At 34.1% G+C, this 24,699-nt stretch overlaps 3 protein-coding genes and 2 non-coding genes across 9 annotated transcripts; 2 read left to right on the plus strand and 3 right to left on the minus strand.

Moving 5' to 3' along the window:
* Positions 1 to 937: 937 nt before the first annotated feature.
* On the plus strand, positions 938 to 1,010 carry TRNAA-UGC. Its single transcript has one exon. It is a non-coding gene; the product is annotated as a tRNA-Ala (tRNA).
* A 67-nt stretch (positions 1,011 to 1,077) lies between these two features.
* On the plus strand, positions 1,078 to 1,151 carry TRNAA-UGC. Its single transcript has one exon. It is a non-coding gene; the product is annotated as a tRNA-Ala (tRNA).
* Positions 1,152 to 1,694: 543 nt separating this feature from the next.
* On the minus strand, positions 1,695 to 7,719 carry LOC120091541 (disease resistance protein RPV1-like). Of its 3 annotated transcripts, none has more exons than XM_039049621.1 (5): positions 7,086 to 7,716; positions 5,400 to 6,501; positions 5,036 to 5,314; positions 3,448 to 4,362; positions 1,695 to 2,503 (listed from the first exon to the last, which is right to left on the minus strand). In XM_039049621.1, the coding sequence occupies exons 1-5, from the start codon at positions 7,574 to 7,576 to the stop codon at positions 1,895 to 1,897; spliced, it is 3,396 nt and encodes a 1,131-aa protein (XP_038905549.1). In that variant the 5' UTR covers positions 7,577 to 7,716; the 3' UTR covers positions 1,695 to 1,894. The 3 variants fall into 3 exon arrangements, with proteins under 3 accessions (XP_038905549.1, XP_038905550.1, XP_038905551.1); XM_039049622.1 differs by having other exon boundaries at positions 1,980 to 2,229; positions 7,086 to 7,718; XM_039049623.1 differs by having other exon boundaries at positions 2,166 to 2,301; positions 7,086 to 7,719.
* Positions 7,720 to 9,656: 1,937 nt separating this feature from the next.
* LOC120091542 (vesicle transport v-SNARE 13-like) lies at positions 9,657 to 12,530 on the minus strand. Of its 2 annotated transcripts, none has more exons than XM_039049625.1 (6): positions 12,363 to 12,527; positions 12,121 to 12,247; positions 11,930 to 11,988; positions 11,655 to 11,843; positions 10,420 to 10,590; positions 9,657 to 10,078 (listed from the first exon to the last, which is right to left on the minus strand). In XM_039049625.1, exons 2-6 carry the CDS (start codon positions 12,212 to 12,214, stop codon positions 9,929 to 9,931), a joined length of 663 nt encoding a protein of 220 aa, XP_038905553.1. In that variant the 5' UTR covers positions 12,215 to 12,247; positions 12,363 to 12,527; the 3' UTR covers positions 9,657 to 9,928. The 2 variants fall into 2 exon arrangements, with proteins under 2 accessions (XP_038905553.1, XP_038905554.1); XM_039049626.1 differs by lacking the exon at positions 9,657 to 10,078 and adding an exon at positions 10,129 to 10,309 and having other exon boundaries at positions 12,363 to 12,530.
* A 1,571-nt stretch (positions 12,531 to 14,101) lies between these two features.
* On the minus strand, positions 14,102 to 23,889 carry LOC120090311 (rhodanese-like domain-containing protein 8, chloroplastic). Of its 2 annotated transcripts, XM_039047886.1 has the most exons (9): positions 23,450 to 23,889; positions 23,257 to 23,310; positions 22,734 to 22,774; positions 22,297 to 22,441; positions 21,205 to 21,346; positions 16,426 to 16,517; positions 15,897 to 16,000; positions 14,548 to 14,817; positions 14,102 to 14,441 (listed from the first exon to the last, which is right to left on the minus strand). In XM_039047886.1, exons 1-9 carry the CDS (start codon positions 23,780 to 23,782, stop codon positions 14,294 to 14,296), a joined length of 1,329 nt encoding a protein of 442 aa, XP_038903814.1. In that variant the 5' UTR covers positions 23,783 to 23,889; the 3' UTR covers positions 14,102 to 14,293. The 2 variants fall into 2 exon arrangements, with proteins under 2 accessions (XP_038903814.1, XP_038903815.1); XM_039047887.1 differs by lacking the exon at positions 22,734 to 22,774 and having other exon boundaries at positions 22,297 to 22,446; positions 23,450 to 23,888.
* Between the last annotated feature and the right edge of the window lie 810 nt (positions 23,890 to 24,699).

A 24,699-nucleotide genomic window follows, 5' to 3' on the forward strand; every position in this document is an offset into this window, starting at 1 on the left:
TCGGTTAACAGTGTATCAAGATGGTTGCAGAAATCCTTTAGAATCGTGGAAGACAATTAATGACAAGTCTACTTTGCAAGATGAAAGACTCGGCTTAATTGGCCACGACCAATAGTTCAAGTCTCTCTTCTTTCCAAAGTGATTGCGAGATATTGTGAAAAGGTATGCAAAGCATATAGATGGTGTTGGTATTAACCTATTTTCCTTGGGTTCTTATACCCACCTTGACCGATTCGATCAAGAAAGGATGTACCATCATCAAATATTGTTTGTTTCTCTTCTATTCACCAAATCTTCACACTTGACATCAACACCACATCATAATTGGTTAGTAATTTCAATATACAATTTTTAATTTGGATTTTTTCACACTCTAATCTAAATCGGTTTCTGAATGCAATTATTTAGATAAAGTTTTTATTAGTCCAACCCTCACTTTCTAAACTGTTTGGTCGAGTGATTTTCAAACTTTCAAAAGATCTTTAATGAATACAAAATCCTATTTTTCGAAAATTATGGTTTCGATGATATATTCTGAGACAATGATTCTATTCACGACCACGCCATTGCTGGTTGAGGAGCCAGTTTCAAAGAGGAAAATGTCGACAATTTGGTTATTAATTAAAATGTAATTATGAATATTTCTGAATAAGTCAATTGCAATCTCATTTGTATGGCTAGGGGTAGTTTAGAATTTTATAAATTCATTTATTTTTTATTTTCAATTCATTTTTCTATTTTTATGAATGAAATGATGATTTGCTATTTTTACAAATGAAAAAGTTAAAATCCGTTATTCTTCTCGCTAACCTAAGTTTTTTAGCAAAGCTGGAATCTAATCATACCCAAAATATCAAATCGTTTTGGATTGGTGTAATCTAGAAATATTTTAAAATTACTTTAATTTTAGTTTCAGAAGTTTCGTAAGCCCAATGACGGGGATGTAGCTCAAATGGTAGAGCGCTCGCTTTGCATGCGAGAGGTACGGGGTTCGATCCCCCGCATCTCCAATTAAATTATTTTGAACTTTTATATATTTTTATTTATTATAAATTGAAAGCCTGTATATAACATTAAGGGGATGTAGCTCAAATGGTTAGAGCGCTCGCTTTGCATGCGAGAGGCACGGGGTTCGATGCCCCGCATCTCCAATATCTTTTAAAATTATTTTGAATTTATTATAATTAAAAGTCCTCCCGAATCTGTTGCTCTCGTATGCAAGGGATGTAGGGTTCGATCACCTGCATTGCTTCTTTGGTAAACCCAAAGTTCAAGTGGCTAAAAAAATAATTTGTAAAATATAGTTTTTAAAATAGCTTATTTGTTTCAGAAGGAAAAAAAAAAAAAAAAAAAAAAAAAAAAAAAAAAAAAAAAAAAAAAAAAAAAAAAAAACCTATTTTACATCATTTTCATTTTGAATTTGAGACACAAGGTTAAATAATAGCCCACAAAACTAATAAACAAGAAATTTAAAAGCTAGAGATTTATTTGAAGCTTTATAAAAAATAAACAAAATGAAATTTAAAAATAAGTTGAATAGTTATGTAGATTCTTTTTTAATTTTCAAATTAGTGTGATTATTAATTTTTTTCCGAAAATTGACGAGTTGTTTACGAAGGAAAATCTTAAAAAGTAAATGTAAAAAGTGGGTTTGGAGAGGCCTAGAAGATAGAATTACTAGTGAGCTAATGGTATTGATACTATGTCAATTATATATATATATATATATAAAGAACATAAAGTTGAGGGGGAATCGGTCCTATACTAAATTCATCGGTGGATAGCAATAAAAGCAAATGTTAATTATCATGAAAAAAAAGTTAACCTAAAGTAATTCCCATATGATTGACATAATAATATGATTCCCATATGAAAGCCTTACTTCTACTTGTCATCAATTTTCATCTGAGTTATCCTCATACTTCAACCTCTTGGGCATTTGGTATAAATTCCTCGATCCTTCATCGTCATTGTCAAAGTCTCTCTTACTCCCAACTCCACCTTCATTTTCAATTACATTTTTGCCTTGGTTATCCACGACGACAATATCGTCATTAGAGGTCGACCCAAACTCTAACATTGTTCGTCGATCGATATACTCGTTGAACACGAGCGAGATGCCAATCTTCTTCACGGTGATTTCAGCTCCAAAATCAACGATGATCTCGACTTCATCGCCAGCTTCCATCTTGAAGGCTTTGTTTGATAAATGGCCTTGCCACAAATGATCTTGAGTTGACATTATTACATCATTGGTAAGAGGCTTGTTGGTTGTAACGACACATTTTGTGTAATTTATGACTGATAAACTTGGAAGATCAGTTGAGATTGTGTTGTCAAAACAAGAAGAGTAAACAGTGCACACAATGAAGCCTTCTAAATTGCAATCACTAAATTGAGGCAATTCTAAAAATATTGAGTGACCTTCATCCTTGTATACAAACCAATCTGGGATTTCCTTGCCTGGAAGACAAACTCCTCCAAATCCACTAACCGTCCATCTCTTTCAATTCAAAAATCAAAAAGGAAGTATTTATTTTATTAGTCCAATTTTTGTGTTTGTTTCCTATAGCTTTCAAATACTTTGTTCTAGTCCTACTTTACAAGCTTCGACGAGTGAAAATCAATATTAATTTTGAAAGAAAATGACATTATAAAAATTTAAAAATAAAATCTTTTGTCTTCATACCATGTTAAATTATCAATGAATAATCCAACATCTCTTATAAATTGAAGGATAGTTATGGCAAATTTAATTACTATTATTTCGTCATTTACTTCATTCATTAATGTCTGCACACATATTTAGAACATTTATTACATGCTACAAATAGTTAATAGTAGAATTTGTTGTTGGTTATCCAATAACATTTGCATTGTTGTTAAAAGAAAATAACTAGTCTTATTTGATCATCATTTTATTTGTTGTTATTTGTTTTTTAAAATTAAATTTATTTTCTCTTCATTTTTTACAATAATTTGCATATTTTTCTTAAGTAAAAGAGTTGAATTTTTAACAAGATTTCAAAAACAAAAACTACTTTTCCTTTTTAGTTTCAAAACTTGGCTTGGTTTTTGAAAACATTGGTAGAATTAGATAACAAAGCAAGAAATCTAGAGGTGTAATTGGTGTTTATAAGCTTAATTTTCAAGAACCAAATAATTACCAAATGAGACCTAAAGAAGTTAGGTCCTATAAAAGGTGTAAGGACTAAAATAGAGGATAAACAAGCTTTACCTCCTTTTAATTTTCAAAACTTAACTTGAATTATAACTATAACTTTTCAGAAGTAGATTAAAATAATAAAAAAAAAAAAACATAATTCATAGGTGGGCGTAACATTTAGAATCTTGATTTTTAAAAACTCAAAACCAAATGATTAATCAAAACGACGCATAAATAATATGAAGTTTAAGTGTTAGGCAAGATAAAGGTAGAGAGAGAACCTGTAGAATGGTTTCCTTGAAGGAGTTGGCCATGTTGCTACAACCTTCCATGTGAATAACTCTAATAGAATCCAGCAATTTGTCCAACCCAGGAACATCCACAAGTTTTGGGCAATTACTCATAGACAAAGATGTCATTTGCTTCACATTTGACAAATCTGATGTCTTTTCCAATGAAGTACAATTTGATGCATACAGTGAATTCAAATGTGGTGGTAAATTTGGTATACGTTGAAGCTGTGTGCAATGATCCAACAAAAGAGTCTCAAGTTTCAAAAGCCCACTAATGCTTGAAGGCAAACTATGGAATAAATTCTCGCTCAAATCCAATTCTCTCAAAGAAACCAAACTCCCAATATCTTTTGGAATTGTGTTATTTGACAAGTTGCAATTTTTAAGGCATAAAGTTCTTAAGGAGTTTAAGCCTTGTAATGAAGAAGGGAGAACAATTGAGTTTTGACATTTGGTTGGTGAAATCCAAGACCAAAACATTGAAGGGAATGATTTGGATGGAGGCCCTTTGCACCCACATAAAGATAAATATTTGAGATTTTTTAAGTTTGTAATTGTACTTGGAATTTTTTGGATTGGTGTGTTATCAGCAATTAGAGTTATTAATGATTTCATTTCTCCTAAATCCTCAGGCAAAGTACTAAGGTTTGAACAACCTGAAAGAATGAGAGTTTGAAGAGATTTTAAGTGGGAGAAACTCTTTGGAAGTGAGTTGAGGCATTTGCAATCTTTTAAGTTTAGGGAAATGAGAGCTTTCAATTCTCCAATGGTAGGGTGCAATTCAACCAAACTCTTGCAGTCTTTGAGTTTGAGTTTCTCTAAATTGGGGAGTTTGGAGAAATTTGGAGTGTGGGTCAAGTAATGAGAATGGCTTAGATTAAGAAATTTCAAGTTCTTGAGAAACTGTTCACAAAAGAGAGCAAAGAGAGAGAAAATATGTTAGAGGGAGAAATAATGTCATGTATCAAGTTCTTAACATTTAACATGATAAGTATATTAGTGGGAGGAATACTATTTTGATCCGTGTACGTACTTTAGATTTGTTCCATTTTAGTCTCAGCACTTTTAATGAATCTTGAATGGGACTTTGTCTATAAACTCTCCAAATTTATTTGCATGATGTATTTTCTAGTTGTTTTACCAAATTTGATAGAAAATGAACTTTGAAGCAATTGTTTAATCATTGGTTGACTTAAAAAGCTTAAGTTGATAGGTTATGGTAAATTTAATTATATCAACGCTTTAACACTATCCCTCACTTGTAAGCTTGAAAATTTGTTAAAGACCCAAAATAAGTGAAAATCAATATTAAGTGGGAAGAAAACAACGTTGCAAGGGTTTGAATACAGGGCCTTGTACTATGTTACCATGTTAAATCGCCATTTGATCGAAAAACTTAAGTTGATAGGTTATAGTAAATTTAATTATATAAACACTGTAAGAGTACTAATAAAAATTGGTTTTTAAGATTTATTGAAAGTGCATAGACTAAAATAGAAGGAATCCTATAATGTAGAGACCAAAATAAGTATCTGAATTCCCAAAAAAAAAAAAAAATTAAAAGAAAAATGTGTACCTTATTAGAACCCTTCCAAAAGAATCTGATTTGGCTGTATCTCAAGTCCATAGCAACCAATTTGTCCATATGAAAGTCTTTAGGTATGAACTTCAAAGGAAATCCATGCCAACAAAGCCATCTTATCTCTTGAGAAATATGCTTGAAATCTCCAGTTATGTTAACAAAATTAAGTTGAAGTAACCTCAAATTCTGCATTTCATTAAAAGCTTTCGTGCTCAACTCTTGCTTGCTAAATCTTGGCAACTTCAAACTTAGGCCTTCGGTTGCATCAGTTCCCTAATATAATGAAAAAAAGAATACTAAACATAAAAAAGCAACCACAAAAAGAAAATTCAATCAAAATTAGGACTTTCTTTTTCACCTTTTGTCTTGTAAGTACTGAAAGCACTTCCTCATGAATAAAAAGTCTAGTATGTCTTTCAGGGTATTTTGGGAAATTTTCATGAACAATTTCTCTCCCCATATCTCTTAGCAAATCATGCATCATTAATCTGTTTTTGTCACCAATTGTTAAAAGACATCTCTGAAGAAGAACACTAATTCCAATTTTTGGAAAGAATCCACACCCATCTAATATTTGTTCAACATAGTTCTTGTCCATTCCAATAAAGAAACAGGACACATCAAGAAATATATCTTTATAAGTGTGATCATTAAGCCCATCAAAGCTTATTCTAAGCTTTCTTTGAATTTGATCATCTGGAATTTTCTTCAATTTCTTCAATGTATCTTCCCATTCTTCTCTACTTCTACCAAAAAGGAAGGAACCCAATACTTCAAGGGCTAATGGTAATCCTCCACAATAATCGACAACGCATTTCGAGAGTTGATGAAAGGTTTCCAATGGATAACTGTTGCGAAAAGCATGCCAACTAAAGAGTTCGAGTGCTTCAACATCATCCATTTCATCAATGGAACAAACTCCGTCTACTTCAAGCTGATTTAACAAATGTCGATCTCGAGTTGTTATGACAATTCTACTACCTGAAGCAAACCATTCACGACTTCTTGCTATTGCATTTAACTGGCTTATTTCGTCTACGTCGTCTAATATCAAAAGAAGTTTTTTGTGACGAAGTCTTTCTTGCAACACGGCGATTCCTCGGTCGACATTTTCGAGAGTAATGTTGGTGGATTTTGTGATTGAAGAGAGGAGTTGTTGTTGTAAGTGAATTAGAGCATTGGGTTCTTTGGAGGTTTGTTTGATATTAGAAAGGAAACATTTGGCTTCAAAGTTGTGATAAAGTTGATTGTAAAGTGCCTTTGCAATAGTGGTTTTGCCCAATCCTCCCATCCCCAAAATTCCTACAAACCTAACATCATTTGAACCAATATGAAGATGTGATAAAAGAATTTGAATTCTAGATTCAATTCCCACTGGATACACAGCTACGAATAAGTATTTGCTGTTCACCTCCTTCGATATCTTTTCAACGATCAACCTTATGAATTTTGCCTCATGTCTGCCATACAAGATTCAGAGTTGCTCATCAAAACCATCAACCAATTTAAACACTTGCTCACAGTGAGATGAGATCAAACATATATGTAACAAAGAAATTTACGACTATTTAAATTACAAATTTTATCTCTATAATTGGAAAAAGTTATAATTTAGTTCTTATAGTTTATAATTAGAATGTAGTCTCTATGATTTGGTAAAAGTTTTATAAATAATAATCCTTACGATAGCTACGGATTATTTACGAAGATTTTATCAAATCATATGGAGGGATGTTCAAAAAATCCAATGAGTCAAAGAACCCTAACAATTGGGTTGGGTCTAAAAAGTGGTTCAACCTAATCCTAACCCACGAACGCCCTTAATTATATGGACTATTTATGAGATTTTATCAAACCAGAGAGATTAAAGACAAAATTCTAACTTTCTTCCAACTATTAGGACCAATTTATAATTTAACCCAATGTTTATCAATTTAATTTCAAAAACAAAAAACCAAATAGATCAACGAACCTAAAAACATTGAAACATAAGCGAGTAAATTGAAAGTTTTAAAATAAAAGAAGGAAGGAAGGAAATAGATACCCATCTGCAATGTTTCTCAGATCCCAACCAGATAAATTAGCAGCTTCAGTGAGAGCCATTCTCCATCTAAGAACTCTATCAATATCCCTAAAATAGCGCTCTTCATGTTTAACAAAAGCCTCTTCAAATCCATCTTTTTGCTTCCTCACAATAGAAGGATCCACGTTATAAAATATAGGCAAAACCAATTGCCTCAAAGTTCTTCTACACTCCATAATCTTTGCTAGCTCCTCCAAACACCATCCCGACTCCGCGTACTTTTCCGAGAACACAATAACAGCTACCTTCGACCCTTCGATCGCTCGCTCGAGCTCCGAACTTATATCTTCCCCTCGTTCGAGCTCTGGATCGTCTCGAAAGACGTTGATGCCAGCATCTTTCAATGCATAGTACAGATGATCTGTAAAGTTTTTGCGAGTATCTTCCCCTCTAAAACTTAAGAAAACGTCGTACATCCAATTGCCGTGTTGAGCTCGAAGCTCGTCGGCCATGGCCGCCGGATGCAACCAAAGTCAACTGAAAGAAGGTTTGAGTTGCCTTGAAGTTGAGATGGGGAACCCACAGCTCTAACAATTGGAATGACTGTCCTCTTCCATCTTCATTTTTATTATTTTATTTTCAAGTTGTTGAATTTTTTTTTAATCTAATATTCTAAAGTTTAAAAAATAATGTATAAAGATAGTCAACTCATTTTAATTAGATTCCATTTACTTTTACGATTTTTTTTGAGAAATGAAATCAAATACAGTGATACTCCTTTGATATAGTTTACAAAGCATATTTTGAAATCAAAATAAAAAATTCATTCATGTTGTTCACCATAATTGTCGGAGATCGAAATATAAATCATATGTATCATAGTTAATATAATATTTGCTCCTATATTATTAACTAATTAAAATGAATTTGAAAAAATATATGATTATAATCAATAATAATAATTAATAGACTAACTGCAGTGGGTTCTATCCTTAAGTGTACTTATATTGTTCATGACTTAGCTACCCACATTCGACGTTTTGGAAACTTAGCCGTGTGGCTCAAAGACCATCATGTACAGGCAGAATTCTGCCCTTCCTTTTGATTTGCTCTATCTTTAATGTTCTTTTGTTGTACTCAGAACAGAAAAAAAAAACCAATAATAATGAATTTGAAAGGAATTAATATATATATATATATATATGTGTGTGTGTGTGTGAGGGGTAAATGCAAGTCTGTGGGTGTTAAATGAAGAGAGAGATATGTTGGATCGTATTCACATGGGAATAGGTTGGGATGAGATAAGACATTATTTACCGGTGGAAATTAAATGGTGTATGAGGAGATGAAAGGAAGTATATTTAAAATGGAACCAATATTTGGAATGGGTACCCACATGTGACAAAGAAGAAAGATACTTATTTGGCATTTTAAGTGGTCTACTTAATATAGTTATTTACTTTAAGATAATTACTGCAGAAAGAGGTATGAATCTTCAAATATTTTGTCGATCAACCAAATCAAAAGCACTAACCATTCAATCAAGATTTTTAAGGAGGTAGATTACTCCAAGGGAGTTCGATTCAATGATCAAACTCCAACTTGAAACTGCAAGGTGAGTGTCTTTTTAATAGCTTCAACTTCTAAAACTTTGATATTATGATATGAGAAGATACCTTCGCTTACTCAAAGCACTCATAATTGTTAATTCATAGGGTCGTGGTAAAATATTACAAGAGTTGAAATCCTACCTTTAAAAGTAGGAGGATGTAATGCTCTCCAAATATTATAAGAGACTCATTTTGTTTGGAATTATCACAATTAAAAATTTAATCTTTAAATATTGATATACTAACTCTAATTAAATTCTCTATTGTAGTGTAGGAAAAGAGTGTGAGTGCTACATAACTTCAGAGAGCGGTAATTGAAATCTCAAAGATAATTCTGTGTGATTGTGATAATTTTTCATTCAAAGTGATTGATATATTTGAAATTAGCTACATTAATTAGTCATATCAACAACTACAATACTGATATATTATCAGTGACACAGTATATCGGGCATTGATAACTGATGATAAATTATTTTATTTAAATATGTAATTACAAATATATTAACTAATTTTCTGAGTTGAAAATATAGCTAAACAGAAAATCTCTTTAAAAAAAATGAAATTTTAGCGTAAGATAATGTGAAAAAGTCAAATATACCCACAAATAGAAAATGTTGTCATATCATTGATATACTTGGAAACTATACCTAAACAAACGTATATCACTAATGCATTTCATATATCAATATCAAATGCATCACTTATATATATCATATTAGATATATCAATGTTTTTCCCCCAACGGAGACCCACATCGTCTCCCAAACGGGGAGGGAAAAGGGTGGGAAAGGAAAAAAATCCGCCATAAGCTAAACAAGAATAGGAACAGAGAATGTATATATGTAATTTTAGAAGTAACAAAACAAAAACGAAAGTTCATTTTTCTTTTGGAAAATCTGTCCTATCTCATACTCTGAATTTTCAGATAAGAACTCAGAACCCAAAGACCCACCATCCATGAGAGTAATAAGAATCCATGTTTAGAGGAACTTTTTATCTTAGGTGTTAGGACAATTAATATCCATGTTTTGAAAAATCAAAACCCACCTCCCACCTAACAAACAAGGATAAAAACTATCCATAACAAAACCCATCTCAGAGTGTAAAAAAAGGGAACATTCTTTATACATTCCACAGAATAGTAACAGTCAGAGAAACAAGAAGTTGAAAATGATCAACTACCTTCCCCCTCCCCCCACAAAAAAAGAAAAGAAAAACAAAGAGTCAACTTTGTACCAGGAATGTCTTTACCTATTTAAGTTTGAAGTATAATATCAGAATGATAGCAAAAACGAGGGCAGTAACTATGCAGGAAATTGTCCACTTATTTTTGTTCATCCTCCTTGTCATATTGGTTAAAATTCTTTTGCTTCTCCCTATGTTATCATCCACACCATGAAGCTGCAAACAGAGGAAGATAAGAATAAAAGCAACAATTTTACATGATTATGTTGAACTCATTTTGGTGCTGATGAAAAGGCGAATGAAGGTTTTTTTTTTTTTTTCTTTCCGTAATTTCAATAAGAAAAACAAACTACAGATTTGCAACTGGGGTATAGGATACCCACTTGATATTGCTGTCACAATGTGGCATATCTTTCAGTGGAAAAAGAGTTCAAGGCTAATGAAATGCTGAAAGCATTCGATGTATTTTAGGATGAGAAAGAGTAACTACAAAAGGAAAGACAAAGAGACTAACTAAAGTATTTATCGACAGTTTTCAACATAATCAGAAGGATTACCGTGTCATGGGCATGCAAAAGCGACTGTCTCTGAGAATGCAAGTCTTCTAGGATTGAGACACCAAGGTCTTCAGTTTCGAGCATAGTTCTTTGACTATCCTTAATCCTGTTACTCATATTGCCTAATCTCTCTGTAGTGGTCATTAGTCTAGTTCTTTGATCAGCTGAGACCTAAAAAATATGTTTCATCCTCAGTATTAGAAGATTGCTCCATTAACTCCAAAAATTTCAGAGAGGAAGGGAAGATAAAGCAAATAGATTTGAAAACTTAAACATCAGCGCAGAAATCCACATTTTAGCAAACTCTCCCCAAAACATTAGTTATCAAATCAGTACATGCTAACATGGAATTTTTATTTTTCCTAAACTGGCTATATTTGAGAATGCTTTGAACCATGGCATAGATACTTTTGGATGGTTAGAATAACTTCCTATTAATCTACCATTCACTACAATTTAGAAGCATTTTTCAAAAGCAAAAGAATTAAGAAGTGTTTTTAAAGAAACAATTGATAGGCGATTTATCAAATGCAATTGATTTAAACACTTTATACTCAACCAGTCAACCTCTCAAAACACATTTTCTTTCTTTAATTACACTCCACATGCTTTCTCCCACTAACTGTTCTCTCTAACTTTTTCTACACACACCTTGTCCTCATTAATCTCTCTTACACGGTTTCTCTCAATAATTTCTAATTACTCAGACTTTCACACATACCTACAAGCAACAGTCAACCAATATATAGCTTGACCATGTTCTCAATTCTTGGTGGATTGCCAGAACTAGAACTAACAAGTAATGGTTAGTACTGTTATTGGTTTTTTTTAATATCCGTAAGTTTTTTGGTCGGCTTACGCGCACCTCGACTAATCTCCCAGGACAATCTGCCTAACCTTACAAAATGCTTAGGACACTTGTAAAATATTAAATCTTGGGTAGGTGACCATCATGGATTGAACCCATGATCTTTTAGCCCTTTATCAAAGTCATGCCCTTTATTTACCACTAGGCCAACCTATACTATTAAAGGTTTCTTGAACTCCGCTGCTTTAACAACAAATGGCTTAAACTTTTTTATACACAAACAAGTAAACAACTTCCAATATTTTAAGAATCATCCATAGAAGAAAAAAAAGAAGAGTAAATATGCATTCTCCAGGATGTAGGGTTAATCACGTCTCTGCATATGACAACAATTTGCAAGAGGTCAAGCAACTAAATATATCCATACATTGAGGGTATCAGCCAATCCAGATTCCAGCAACTCATCGCGTGCAGCTGCATTTAAGTTGCCAAAATTAATTCGTTGTACTTCACTTTTCAGATTGTTCAAATCTGATTTATATTCCCTTAGCTTAGCAAGAAGAACAGCCTTTACACTGGGCTGCAAACTCCTGGCGTCGAGATTCATTTTCCGAATCTAAAGAATTGCAATAAGCTTTAGGTCAATCCAATAATTTAGTGTAGAAGTCCAATTTAATTAGTGCCAAAAGTTTGTACAAGTACCAGAGATTCGGCTTCATCTATACCACTTTTTATCTCAGAAAGCTTTTGCTTCTTCTGCTCTGCAGAATTACGAAGGAAAGAAAAAAAAAATCAAACTCCAAAAGTCGGTCCAAGAAAATCGCAGAATTCAACATACTTGAGAGACCAAAACGAACATGGATACTCAGAAAAGAAGAAATGGATGGTGATACCTCCGTCTAGGGCACTGGCGGAGCTGCACTTTCTGGAAAGATTGGCAGAAAGCTCGCAATATTGACGCTCGTAACCTTCGAATACCTCGCTCATGGTGTCCGGAGTTTTAAAAAGCCCTCAGTACAACTGTTGAGGCCAGTAATTCTCTTAGAATTCAACCGGTAGACGATAAAGAGAATCTAAATTTGATAAAGCTGAAAAAGCCTTTTCTTTTGCTCTGGACATAGTCAAGAGAACAAACCTGATATCGATGGAGGTCGGAAAGGTCGGAAAAAGTGACAGAGATCGCCGGAGAAGCAGGTCGGTGGCGGAATCGGAAAGAGGAAAAGAGGAAGCAAGCGTGTGTTGAACTTGACTTTGGGAAAAGAGATAATTAAATCAACTTTAATAATACTTTGTTGGAATTTTGAAGAAAAGATCTAATTTGCATAGGAATAAAGGTTTCCCCGTAGAAGCGAAAACCTATATTTCATAAATATTTGACATATAAACCAATATATGAAATACATCATAATATATAAATTTTCATCAATTTCATTTATATCTTAATACATAAAGTCTAAATAAAAAAATACTCTCATTTATATCAAATAAACAAATACATATAACAAAGTATCTATATATATATATATATATCACAGTATATATAAACAAATAGGAAAAAAAAATAAAACTAAAAGTTGAATTGGGTCCTCCGTTTGTCTATTCTTAATTCGTCGTCACCGTTCATTTACTCCATATCCGCCATCGTCATCCATTTGTTTCGAATCCATCATTGTCGTTCGTCTATTTTTAGTCCACCATCAATGTTCTTGTCTCATCCCGTCGACGGATCGTCTCACGCCATCCGTCTCTCACTTGTAACTCACACCGCCGGAAGGAGAAAAAAGAGGAGAAAAGAGAGGGAGGAAGAAGAAATGGCTTTGAAGAGAAAGTAGTATATATATATATAGATATATAACATAAGTGAGGGCTAAATTGTAAATAGCCACGGATATTAATGAAAATAAGGAGATCAATAGTTTTTTTTTTTTTTTTTTTTTTTGTGTGTGTGTAAAAAATGAAATGTTCAAGAATATGGGCCTATTTTTAATAGAAATCCCAAAATAATTGTCATGTGTTTACTCATAAAAATAATAAAATAAGATATATAAAAGCTTGTATCATGAAAGGACCGATACAACTTAAAGTTGATAGTACAAATTCAAGTTAGTTAAAAAAATTTCATGTTAATGAGGTTAGATTTTTAACTCATTTCAAAAGCTAGTGATTTTCAAATAAATTTTATGATTTATTTTTTTTATAGAAAATAAAATAATTTTGAATTCAATAAATCGAGCCTAAGTCAACTAGCTAGCATAATACATATAACCAATATGTTAGGAATTTGAATCTCCCACCTTGCATATGTTGAATTAAAAAATGATTTTGAATTTATGTGATCCAAATTAGGCATAAACAATCCCAAGCCTTGATCAAGTTCCCTTCCCCCAATTCTCAATTTTCTTTTCAAGGAACAACTATGTCACAAAATTCTAGGCTTTCTAATTTTTATTCATTGAAGATCTCACGTTGAAAAAAATCTAAGAATCTCATTACTCTTTCTAAGATAGGTAAGCTAGTCATATCAATAGGTTTCAATAAACATTTCTAAAGATAATGACAAATTTGAGAAACTACAATAACAAAATTTGTTTGTGTTTTTTTTCTTTGAGAAACAAACTTCTTAATCACTCCAAACCCAAACTCCATAAACCTAATCCTCTAAACACAAGTTTTAAGGATATTTATCTAGACATATTTTTCAGTGATTCGATAAGATTCCTTTCCTAAGAGAATTTTGATTTAGATGAATATTTAAATATTCCGTCTAATAAAATTCTAAACTTTTTAGTTTCTATCTATTGAGGATCTCACATTAGAAATATCTAAGACCTTTATAATCTTCATAAGATAGATGAGCTAATTATTGCCAATTGGTTTTGAGATGAAATCCTATGATATCTAGTATTATACCAAAAATCATCCCTTTCACGAAGACATGACCGATTAAACTCGATAAAAACATCCTGGATTCTTCGGAATCCCATTCTTTTTATTTAAAACAAAAGGTTACAAAGCTGGAGAAGATTACAATTGTAGCACAGTGAAGTGCAATTTTTGATGCAGAAATTAGGTTGGTTGTTCTTGTCGAAAGTCGCGGTAGATGTGCCATTTCTGATATCTTTGAGGCCCTGGTAAAACAGGTCTAAGTCGAGGTGCACTTGTGCATTCTGAACAACAACATCCTCTCAACTCGTTCACACACTCTCTACAGCATCTGAAACCAAATCCCATAAACTCATTCCCATATCAAAGCCATTTTGCTTTGGATTTATACCAAAGAGACAAGCACCGATGATCCAAGAGAAGGAATGAAAACTTACAGAAATAGTAGATTGCAGTCAAGATTCGCACAATTACGATGCCTTAATTGAGAAACCTGGGAAGTACAGATATAGCATCTGGCAAAAGCATTATTTGCAGAAAATTGAGGGGTTCTGCATGATTCAGCTTCAGGGTTGTAGGCAGATGGAGGGAGTGAGAGCCGCGAGTCAAACACGAACAAATTTCCAACCCATTGCTCGCTACCTTCATCTTTAAGATAATTAGAGACTCCACCTTTTAAGGTGTAGAGGTTTTGAAACCCTCTTTCCCTGCCACAATGTTAAGAAAGAAATAATCATATCTTTGTGCCACAGGCCACAACACCACCACATCAACACTGTGCCTATGATGTCTATCATATTCATAGTGAATAGGTTGATGGTACAGATTACTCACAGTTTTTTCTTTTTTTGGAAAGAAAAGATAATTTTTTATTGATTAAATGAAAAGAGACTTTACTCAAAATACAAGGATACAAAGCGAAGAGCCCGAAAATTGGAACAATTGAGAGGACCAAGCACTAGAACAAAGAATAGGCAGAAAAATAAAAGTCCCCAATTAAGCAAATATTTTGCAGAGAAAAAATCCACATAAATCTTAGAACGAGAACCTAAATAAGAATTGAATCATCTTGAAGCTTCAAAACGATTGAGCCAATGGAGGGATTATCGTGGAAATCCCATTGAATCCTCTCGAACCAAAAAACTCAATCGTTAGATGAAAGCTTTCTTCCCAGGCATAACACTGAAGTTACATCAATAATATATTACTGGCTGAAGTTACATGAATATATGAAGGCTTCTCACTTTTTGGCAAGACGACAACTACACAGAAATATGTCAAGTACTAGTTTGAAAAGAGTGGGACTGGGAATGTTCTCAAGGAATATTAACAGTTGCATGATTCTAATTACTGAAGTGACTATAGATCTAGTTAGGGAGTTGGAGATCAGGCATAATTTTGTGAGTGAGTAATCTTGGGGCAGAGATAACCCTTTCAAAAGGCTACTATCCATGCAAGTTCTCTTCATATCACAATAGAATTTCGAGTCATTTCCTTATAAACCGGAATCCTATCACAATATCAATCAACGTGTGTAAACATTATGAGGATTTGGCCATGGCCAATGAAAGCTGTATTTTTGTAGAATAAGAAAGTAAAACAGAAATGAATCATATAACCTACATGTTCCACTTGAACACCGATTAAAATAGGAGAATGATCCTAACTTCAACAACAATTAAAGTTGTTTGTCAATTATCAAGCAAAAACTAATGAATGCAAGTGTGCACTGTATCAACTATCCATGTTTGATCTGAAGAAGGTAGAGATATGCAAATTGAGTTACCTTAGAATTGTCGAATATACATCACAACGGATACCGCCCGTGCAATACATCAATACCTCTGTCTTTTCTTTGTCAACATTTGCCAATGGATCAGAAGCAGCATCCTAAATAAACATAGATAGGGCAAGGCAGTAAAATTAACAAACAGAAATCACCACGGTTCCTAATTAAAGCTCCTCAAGTTATCTTTCTTTCTTTCTTTATTTATCCCAATCACAGAGAACACAGAGAACAAATACAAAAGAAGACAGTTATCCCCTCAAAAAGTAGGGGGGAAAAGGCTGTCTTTTACTAAAAGGATGTCAAAAGATGTACTCAACATCAATAGATTGAAATAATGACATCAACTGAAATCCAAATACAACAAAATTTATTCTGAAAATTGTTATAAATGAAATCAGTGACGAGGAAGAAAAGATAGATATGAGCTTAAGGAATTATGCTAGGATTTAATTTTGCAGGAGCTGTTGCTTTTGGTGACTGACTGACTTAACGTCAACTCTTACAACATGTTGCCCAGTTGACTTACCTCAGTTTGGGATAAACCAAAGGATGTGTACCTAAAGCTGTCCATGGTAGGCCGCTGAGCACCTTGGAAATGACCGATATCCCACTCATATCCTGAATATATGCAATTAAAAAGCAATCAAAAGTTATAACAAAGTGAAGTGAAATCAACACTGCAACCAAAATGACGTGCACCTAAAGCTGTCCCACAACCCTCATGGTCTGCCTCCTAGGAAACCAGTTGTGGGTAAGGTCCAAAAACATCTTACTTCCATGTCTCTAAAGGGGGCAAGCATACTCTTATTCAGTCTGAGTAAGCGACATTTTGACCTTCTTTCATTCTTACAAGCAAATATTTTTTTTATATAACAATTGCTTTTCTATACGAGGATCCAAAAGAAAAAAAACCCACAAAAACCCCACTAAAGAGAAGATTTCCAGCTGGGTAAAATAAAGCCTAGAGAATAATTACAAAAGACCTTCAAAACCGAAGCCCAAAGAGAAACATGAAACCTCACCAAAGACCTTACCTCGTATAGTCCCTCTCCACACCCCTAAACACACGATTATTCATTTCCCTCAAAGATCTCAAAATAAAGCGCACACACCCCACAAATCACAGAAAACTACCTTTCTCTTTGAAAGGCGAACAAAGGAGGAACTCCTCGATCCTCAACCACACATCCTTTTGGCAAGCAAGCGAAAAATTAAACTCCTGCAAGAAATTGTTCCAAACGGATCTCAAAAACCCGCACTCTCAAAGAAGATGATCCAGGTTTTCCTCCCCCTTCCGACAAAGGATGCAACAAAAAGGACCCATTAACGAATGCATCTTTCTCAAAATCCTATTCATCGTATTCACACGACCAAGCAAAACTTGCCAGGAGAAGAACTTAACTTTCTTAGGAATCTGAATCCTCCATAAATCATCAAAGACCGTCTTAACAAGACTCATTTTGTGGCTGGTTGGATCTAAATATATTGAAATATAATTGTGAAGAAATACAAGATAACCCAAGTATTAAGGAACTTGGAACCTCCTCTTGTGTGACACACTCAAGCCCTAGACCACTCCGCAGAATTCTCTAACTTCCTCACTTGCCCTCCTATTTATAACTGTTAAAAGAGAGAGAGAGAAAGAGAAGACACAAGGTTTACGTGGTAAAGAGTCTCCGTTTTATTAATTTTTTACCTAATGTGAGAGGTACAAGATGATTCTTATTTATAGGCTCCAACAAGCCTAAATACAGAAAAGGAAAGAAAAATTGGGTAAAGTAAATAACTATAATACCCCTAGGACTATAATACCCTTAGGACTATAAATAACTACAATACCTCTAGGACTATAAACAATCAACTAAGTCCCTTATTTCTAACACTCCCTCTCAAGTTGGGGCATAGATATCAATCAGACCCAACTTGCTAATGCAAGAGTCATAATTTTGCCTGAGTAACCCTTTAGTGAGAACATCTACAACTTGTTGATTTGATAGAATATGTGGAATACAGATACTGTCATTGTCCAGTTTCTCTTTTATAAAGTGTCTGTCAATCTCCACATGTTTCATTCGATCATGTTGTACTGGATTATTAGCGATGCTTATAGCAGCTTTATTATCACAATAGAGATTCATAGGTTCACACCATCTTAATGAAGATCAGATAGTACTTTCTTCAACCAGATTTCTTCACAAATTCCTAAACTCATAGCTCTATATTCAACCTATGCACTACTTCTAGTAACTACAATTTGCTTCTTACTTCTTCAAGTAACCAGGTTACACCACATAAAGGTACAGTATCCTCAGGTAGACTTTCTGTCAGTCATTGATCTGCCCAGTCAGAGTCAATATAGGCCTCAATACATTTCCTGTCAGTTTTTATGAACATTAGACCTTTACCAAAAGTGCTTTTCAAATATCTCAGAATTCGATTCACAACTTCCATATGCTTTTCATAAAGTGCCTGCATAAATTAACTGACAAGACCGACAACATAGGAAATGTCTGGTCTGGTATGTGATAAGTAAATTAACTTACCCACTAGACGCTGATACCTTTCTTTATCAATTGGAACTTTATTAACAAAATCTCCCAGTTTAGCATTGAATTCTATAGGAGTGTCAGCAAGTCTACATCCAGTCATACCTGTTTCTTTTAACAAGTCAAGTATACTTCCATTGTGAGACAGAGATTCCTTCTCTTGATATGGCCACTTCTATTCCAAGGAAATACTTTAAATTCCCAAGGTCTTTGATTTCAAACTCGTATGCCATCTTCTTTTTCAGTTTGGTGATCTCATCAATATCATCTCCTGACAAGACAATATCATTCACATACACGATTAGGACAGCAATTTTCCTAGACACTAACCTTTTTGTGAACAATGTATGGTCAGAGTGTCATTGAGTGAACCCTTAGGACTTAACAAAGGTAGTAAACCTTTCAAACCAAGCTCTCGAGGACTACAAGGACTTCCTAAGTTTACACACCTAATGATCAAACTGAGCTTCAAAACTTGGAGGAAGGCTCATATACACCTCTTCTTCTAAATCACCATTTAGAAAGGCATCTTTCACATCAAGTTGGTGGAGAGGACAATCTTTATTTACTACAACAGAGAGAAGAATCCAAATCGTGTTTAACTTCGCTACAGGAGAGAGTTTTTGAATAGTCTACCCCAAGTAAACCCTTTTGCTACAAGTCTGACCTTGTACCTATCTAAAGTACCATCAGATTTATACTTTAGAGTGAACACCCACTTGCACCCAACTATTTTATGTCCTTTTGGGAGAGTAACAAATCCCACGTATTATTCTTTTCAAGAGCTCTCATTTCTTCCATAACGGCAATCTTCCACTCTGGAATCTCCATAGCCACATGTATGTTTTTTTGTATTGTTGCTATGTCAAGACTGGCAGTGAAAGCCCTGAACTTAGAAGACAAATTACTGTAAGATAGAATGCTATACATAGGATACTTAGTGCAAGACCTGGTGCCCTTTCTCAAGGTAATTGCCATGTCAAGAGAGCATCATAATCCCCAAGTTTGTCTGACTTCTCATCTGCTTTCCCACCTGTAGTAGGATTCTGATTACACGTTTCAGGTCGAGGTAGAATTTCACTCTCTTGTGTTTCTGTTGTATAGTCGCATCACTGTCTGCCACCCTGTTATTTTCTAGAACTAACACATCAGTCCTGTCATTCTCAGTTACATCCATAATATCATCCTCAACACACAAATCGTTATTATCAGGAACACACTCAGTAGTACCTTGAGCTTGTTTTGGTTCAGATTCATGAACCGAAGCCGACAGAACAATCGGGGACTCAATTTCCTTTTGAAGATTCTTCCTGTAGTATGTTAGCGAAGGGACCTGTTTAGTAGGTAGAACAATGTCATGGGAACTCAAAATGAGCTCATGAAGATTAATAGGGACTGAGGATGTTGACCAGTTAGTCTCTTCACTAGTACTCTCCTCCTAAAGATGACTAACATGGAAGAAGGGTTTATCCTCAAGGAATGTGACATCTATGGAGATAAAGTTTTTTCGGAAAGATGGATGGAAGCATTTATAACCTCGCTGGTGAAGAGGATATCCAAGGAAGATACATTTCTGAGCATGAGGGGTAAACTTAGTTTGATTAGGGCCATGACTATGGACAAAGACAGAACACCCAAAAACTTAGAGAGGAACATCAAGAATGAGTCATGTGGTCGGGTACGACTCCTTGAGGCATTCAAGAGGGATTTAGAGTTGGAGAACATGAGAAGGGATTCAATTAATAAAATGAGCTGCAGTAAGAACTGCATCTCCCCACAAATAAGATGGAAGAGAGGTAGATAGCATGAGAGATTGGGCAACCTCGAGGAGTTGACGATTTTTCCTTTTAGCCACTCCATTCTATTGAGGTGTACAGGCACACAAACTTTGGTGAACAATGCCTTTGGAAGACAGAAATTCACGAAGAGTATTATTGAGAAATTGAAGACCATTATCACTTCGAAGAATAGCAATTTTAGTATTGAATTGAGTCTCGATAGTGGTGTAAAATTGTTGAAATATCGACAAAACCTCTAACTTGTCAGTGAGAAGAAAGACTCACGTAAGACGGGTATGATCATCGATAAATGCCACAAACCTGATTTTCCTGAAGAGGGTGGTAACACTAGAGGGACGGAGAGAAATGAGATATATGGTTAGAGAGAAACAACATACTATTTAGAGGGATGGAGAGAAATGAGGAGGATTTTTTTTTACAAGAATCAACAACTTTCAAAGGAGGATGTTTGAGAATTGGTCAAGCTTCACGTTTCTCTTTCGGCATTGATTATTAAGGTTTTTAGTAATTACCCTTTAGGTCTCATTTTGCTCGATTGGAGCCCATTTTTGTTTTAGTTTGACTCGTTTTGATTGCATTTTTTTAATATTCTCCTTATATTCTTTCATTTTTCTTTTCAATTAAAGTCTAGTATTTCATCAAAAATATAACAAAAATGCAACTAAAATGCCCAAACACCAAAGTTATTGGAACAAAGCATCTTTGTCTTAGTTCCTCAAAATCCATCAAAGAGTTGTTTCAATTTAATTTCCAAGGAAAGAACTGAAAGTAAAAGAACTCTAGTCAAGGAATGGTAGCCCAGGACTCTACCAGGCCTAAAGTAACTTTGATGAGTATATTAATTTCATATTGTTACTTCCGTATTGAAGGGAACATGGAGAAAAATATTACTTTCAGGGAATATTTAAATATATAATCACTTTTACAAGAAAATTGAGTGACAAAAGATTTTACACGTACCATTTCTAATATCCAATAAAATATAATTTGTATCGCTATTGTTGTTCATTGTTTCCAACCTTTCTCTCCACTCAGATGGAGTTAGAGGAGTTGCTCGCTTTGATGGGTCAAGTAAGGGAAGATGTGAAAATTCTCCTTCCAACTGAGAAAAAGAAAGCTTACAAGTTAGCAAATTTTCTCCTCACTCCCCACGGATCAACAAATTAGAGCTAAGTCATTCAAATAGTTGTCTTGTACAGTAATTTTAGTAGTAATAGAGCAACTACAGAAGAAAAGCAAAAAAAAATCTACAAAGCGTAGACAAAGTCAAAAGAGAAAGGAAAGAAGAAACAAGAAACAACAAAAAACAGAACCTAACCGAAGAACAAGGCAGAAGAAAACAGCAGAATAAAGAAAAAATAGCCCAATAAGCTACAAGAAAGCCCCCCAATTGCTACAAATAGCTTAAAAAGGGTCTAAAAATGAGTATTGAAAATGAGCACCTACAAGGAGCTTTAATCTTGATAATTTTCAAACGGTTTAACCATGAAGAGGAACTATCTTAAAAAATGGTCAGGTTTCTTTCCAACCAAAGCTACAAAAGGATGGCTCACATAATTGCTATCCGTAGGATATTGAAAACAAACAGTTTGGGTACTCTAGAAAGAGGAGGAGGGGGGGGGAGGAACTAGAACTGAAGCTCAACAAAGGAAAAAGGTAGGTGAGATAACAAGACTAAAGGATAGAAGGGGTGCAACAAACAATCCAGCGGTAAACTTAAACAATGAAATCCATTTTGAAGAAAGTGATTTTACTTACTTGTACAAGTGAGGGCTTATAACGCAACCTCAACAAAGGAAAAAAGTAGGTGAGATAACAAGACTAAAGGATAGAAGGGGTGCAACAAACAATCCGGCGGTAAACTTAAACAATGAAATCCATTTTGAAGAAAGTGATTTTACTTACTTGTACAAGTGAGGGCTTATAACGCAACCTCAACAAAGGAAAAAAGTAGGTGAGATAACAAGACTAAAGGATAGAAGGGGTGCAACAAACAATCCAGCGGTAAACTTAAACAATGAAATCCATTTTGAAGAAAGTGATTTTACTTACTTGTACAAGTGAGGGCTTATAACGCAACTTCAACTTTGGAAATGCATGGCCATTTATTGCTGGAGAAACTTGAACTAGGATATCGGAAAATCTGGGATCTTCTCTTAACCAGTTAGCATAAGCAAGAGCATGTTTTGATGGCCCACTGTACTGAACCAACAATTATATGATTAGCATCCAAAGAAAAACAACAATAAATAGAAAATAAATAAGAGATGATTAATGATTAGAATGGATTGAAAAAGTAAAACTAGTGCCATTAGGTATTTGATCTTGGTGTTTAAGGTTCAAAGATTGACATAAAATTATTTAGCCAGGATTACAGAATAATATTTCACCTGTTTATGCATATTACTGTTAACAAGCATCTGAAAATATGGAGAATTCAAAATGAAAAAACAGATACGAAGCAAAAAGATAATAAAGAAGCTGCGAGCCTGCAAGTTGAAATGCCCACAAATATCAATTTCCAGCCCTTCTGCAACACTCAAACAAACGAGAAATGCTGCTACGGTAAATAATATTAGAATATAACCTTGAGAGACAAATCAACTTTCTTTGCACTTTAAGTAATGATATATAACTTAACTATGACATGTGACCATGAGAAAATACATATATGATTCGAAAATGAACACTTTGGTAAATTGTTACTGCAATTCAATCCAAAACTGATTTTTACATTTGCAAGATGGGGAATTGGCCCATTACTCTTTTAGGAATGCCCTTGGGATGAAACTCAATGAGATGCTCATCGCGGTTGTATAAGATTCATGCAAGAATAGAAAAGTGAAAATCAACTCTTATCAACTAGATTCTCCATGGTTTGCCTTTGCCATCCTATAATTGACCATGTTCAAGCTCCCTCGAGGAGTTTCTATAGATAGGCATGTGAATGACTCTCATTCAGAGAATCAGGAAAACATGGAAACAATGAAAATACCATTCGGAACACAATACCTGTGCGTTAATTCCTTGTTCATTAAGGTAGACTCGTCCATGTATATCCAAGTCCTAAACAAACCAGATCGTACATAAGTACATTACAAGTTTCGCTCATAACTAATTACCCAAATCACCATTTCTAAATTTTGTGAAGAGAAAATGCGGATTAAATATACTTGGAGGAAAGAAGAATAAAACTAGAAATTACCCTCATGAAGTAGAGATGCTTAGAGACCTCAGCTTCGGGATCTTCAATGAACACAAAATGGTAGAAATTAACAACTACAAAATCTTCGTCCGAAGTATCGGGAAGAAGCTGACGATGTTCCTCGTTTGGGCCTAAGTTTGATAGAGAGACCGAAAGAAAGGTGTTGGGTTGAGTTAAAGGGGCCGAGGAAACTGCAATTTGCCTTGGCTTCCATTTCCGGCGATGAAACGGAACCTTGATGGCGCTAATAGTGAAACCGATAGTACAAAAAAAGGTTGGTCTGTGGATAAGATTAATTGTAGCCATGGCCGCCGCTTGAGTACTGTTCCACATCGTCAGTTACAGTGGCAACGGCAGCTGCAGAGTAATTGGAAGCTACAGAGCATTCCCATAGGAATGGTGGTCGTTTCACTTTGCTCAATCTCCAAAAAAAAAAAATTAAAATATTGGTCATTGAATTTTTTGGAATTTTCAAAATAATAATAATCAAGAAAACATATTAGTCTTCGAAATTGCTTCTAATTAATTCATTTTAATTGAGACGTGGAGGTTCAAATTATTCGAGGGTGGAGCTTTAAACCTTTAAGAGGTATTTGGGGGTAAAGACTATAATAATCATTTCTTGCTACAGTAAATATTATTTTAAAATACGTAATTAGCTACAGTCAACACTATTTTAAAAACCCCCATTTGCTACAATATTTACTATTTGCTACAGTTTTTACTATTTTGCATTTTTCATTTTTTTTATAATGTTTACTATTTCTTTCTCAAACTAAAATAGTTTACACTTCAAACACATACTACTATAACTCAAACTAAAATAATCTACTATCACACCCCTTCTCGAATTACCCTCCTAATCCGAGAAGAAGTGTGAATACAACAATTGTCAACCCTCTTATGATAGTTACTGCCAACATACTTCCATGAACCAACGCCTTTGGTACCTAATAAACATATTATATCTTATAGCGAAATATTACCCCATAGTCAACGCAACTTAACATACAAATTTTCATACAACAAAACACTTATTCACATATATCATAGTTTAAGGGTCCAAAAGTCTATTTACAACAACCATAAAACTCTACCCTGGCTTCCCATAGTATGAACTTAAGACTCAAGCTTAATTAAGACATGATGAGCCACCTGTTGGGTTTTATATCCTGAAACTCATGGTTTGTAAACAATAAAAGTTATTTTGAAAATTCAATAAGTTATTATTGAATATATGAATTGCTTAT

This window comes from Benincasa hispida, chromosome 11, assembly GCF_009727055.1.
Source record: "Benincasa hispida cultivar B227 chromosome 11, ASM972705v1, whole genome shotgun sequence".
NCBI lineage: Eukaryota > Viridiplantae > Streptophyta > Magnoliopsida > Cucurbitales > Cucurbitaceae > Benincasa > Benincasa hispida.

What these genes read in the sequence shown, in the direction of transcription:
- LOC120090311 (XM_039047886.1), bottom strand. Translation starts at nt 23,782, where the DNA reads ATGTGGAACAGTACTCAAGCGGCGGCCATGGCTACAATTAATCTTATC. An exon ending in ATAAGCCCTCACTTGTACAA is followed by an intron (nt 21,347 to 22,296) that starts GTAAGTAAAATC and finishes TCTTTTTCTCAG; the next exon opens with TTGGAAGGAGAATTTTCACA. An exon ending in TTGGTTTATCCCAAACTGAG is followed by an intron (nt 16,001 to 16,425) that starts GTAAGTCAACTG and finishes ATGTTTATTTAG; the next exon opens with GATGCTGCTTCTGATCCATT.
- LOC120091541 (XM_039049621.1), bottom strand. Translation starts at nt 7,576, where the DNA reads ATGGCCGACGAGCTTCGAGCTCAACACGGCAATTGGATGTACGACGTT. An exon ending in TTTGGAAGGGTTCTAATAAG is followed by an intron (nt 4,363 to 5,035) that starts GTACACATTTTT and finishes TTTTGTGAACAG; the next exon opens with TTTCTCAAGAACTTGAAATT. An exon ending in TCAAGGAAACCATTCTACAG is followed by an intron (nt 2,504 to 3,447) that starts GTTCTCTCTCTA and finishes TTGAATTGAAAG; the next exon opens with AGATGGACGGTTAGTGGATT.
- LOC120091542 (XM_039049625.1), bottom strand. Translation starts at nt 12,214, where the DNA reads ATGAGCGAGGTATTCGAAGGTTACGAGCGTCAATATTGCGAGCTTTCT. An exon ending in CGCCAGTGCCCTAGACGGAG is followed by an intron (nt 11,989 to 12,120) that starts GTATCACCATCC and finishes GTAATTCTGCAG; the next exon opens with AGCAGAAGAAGCAAAAGCTT. An exon ending in GATTGGCTGATACCCTCAAT is followed by an intron (nt 10,591 to 11,654) that starts GTATGGATATAT and finishes CATATTTTTTAG; the next exon opens with GTCTCAGCTGATCAAAGAAC.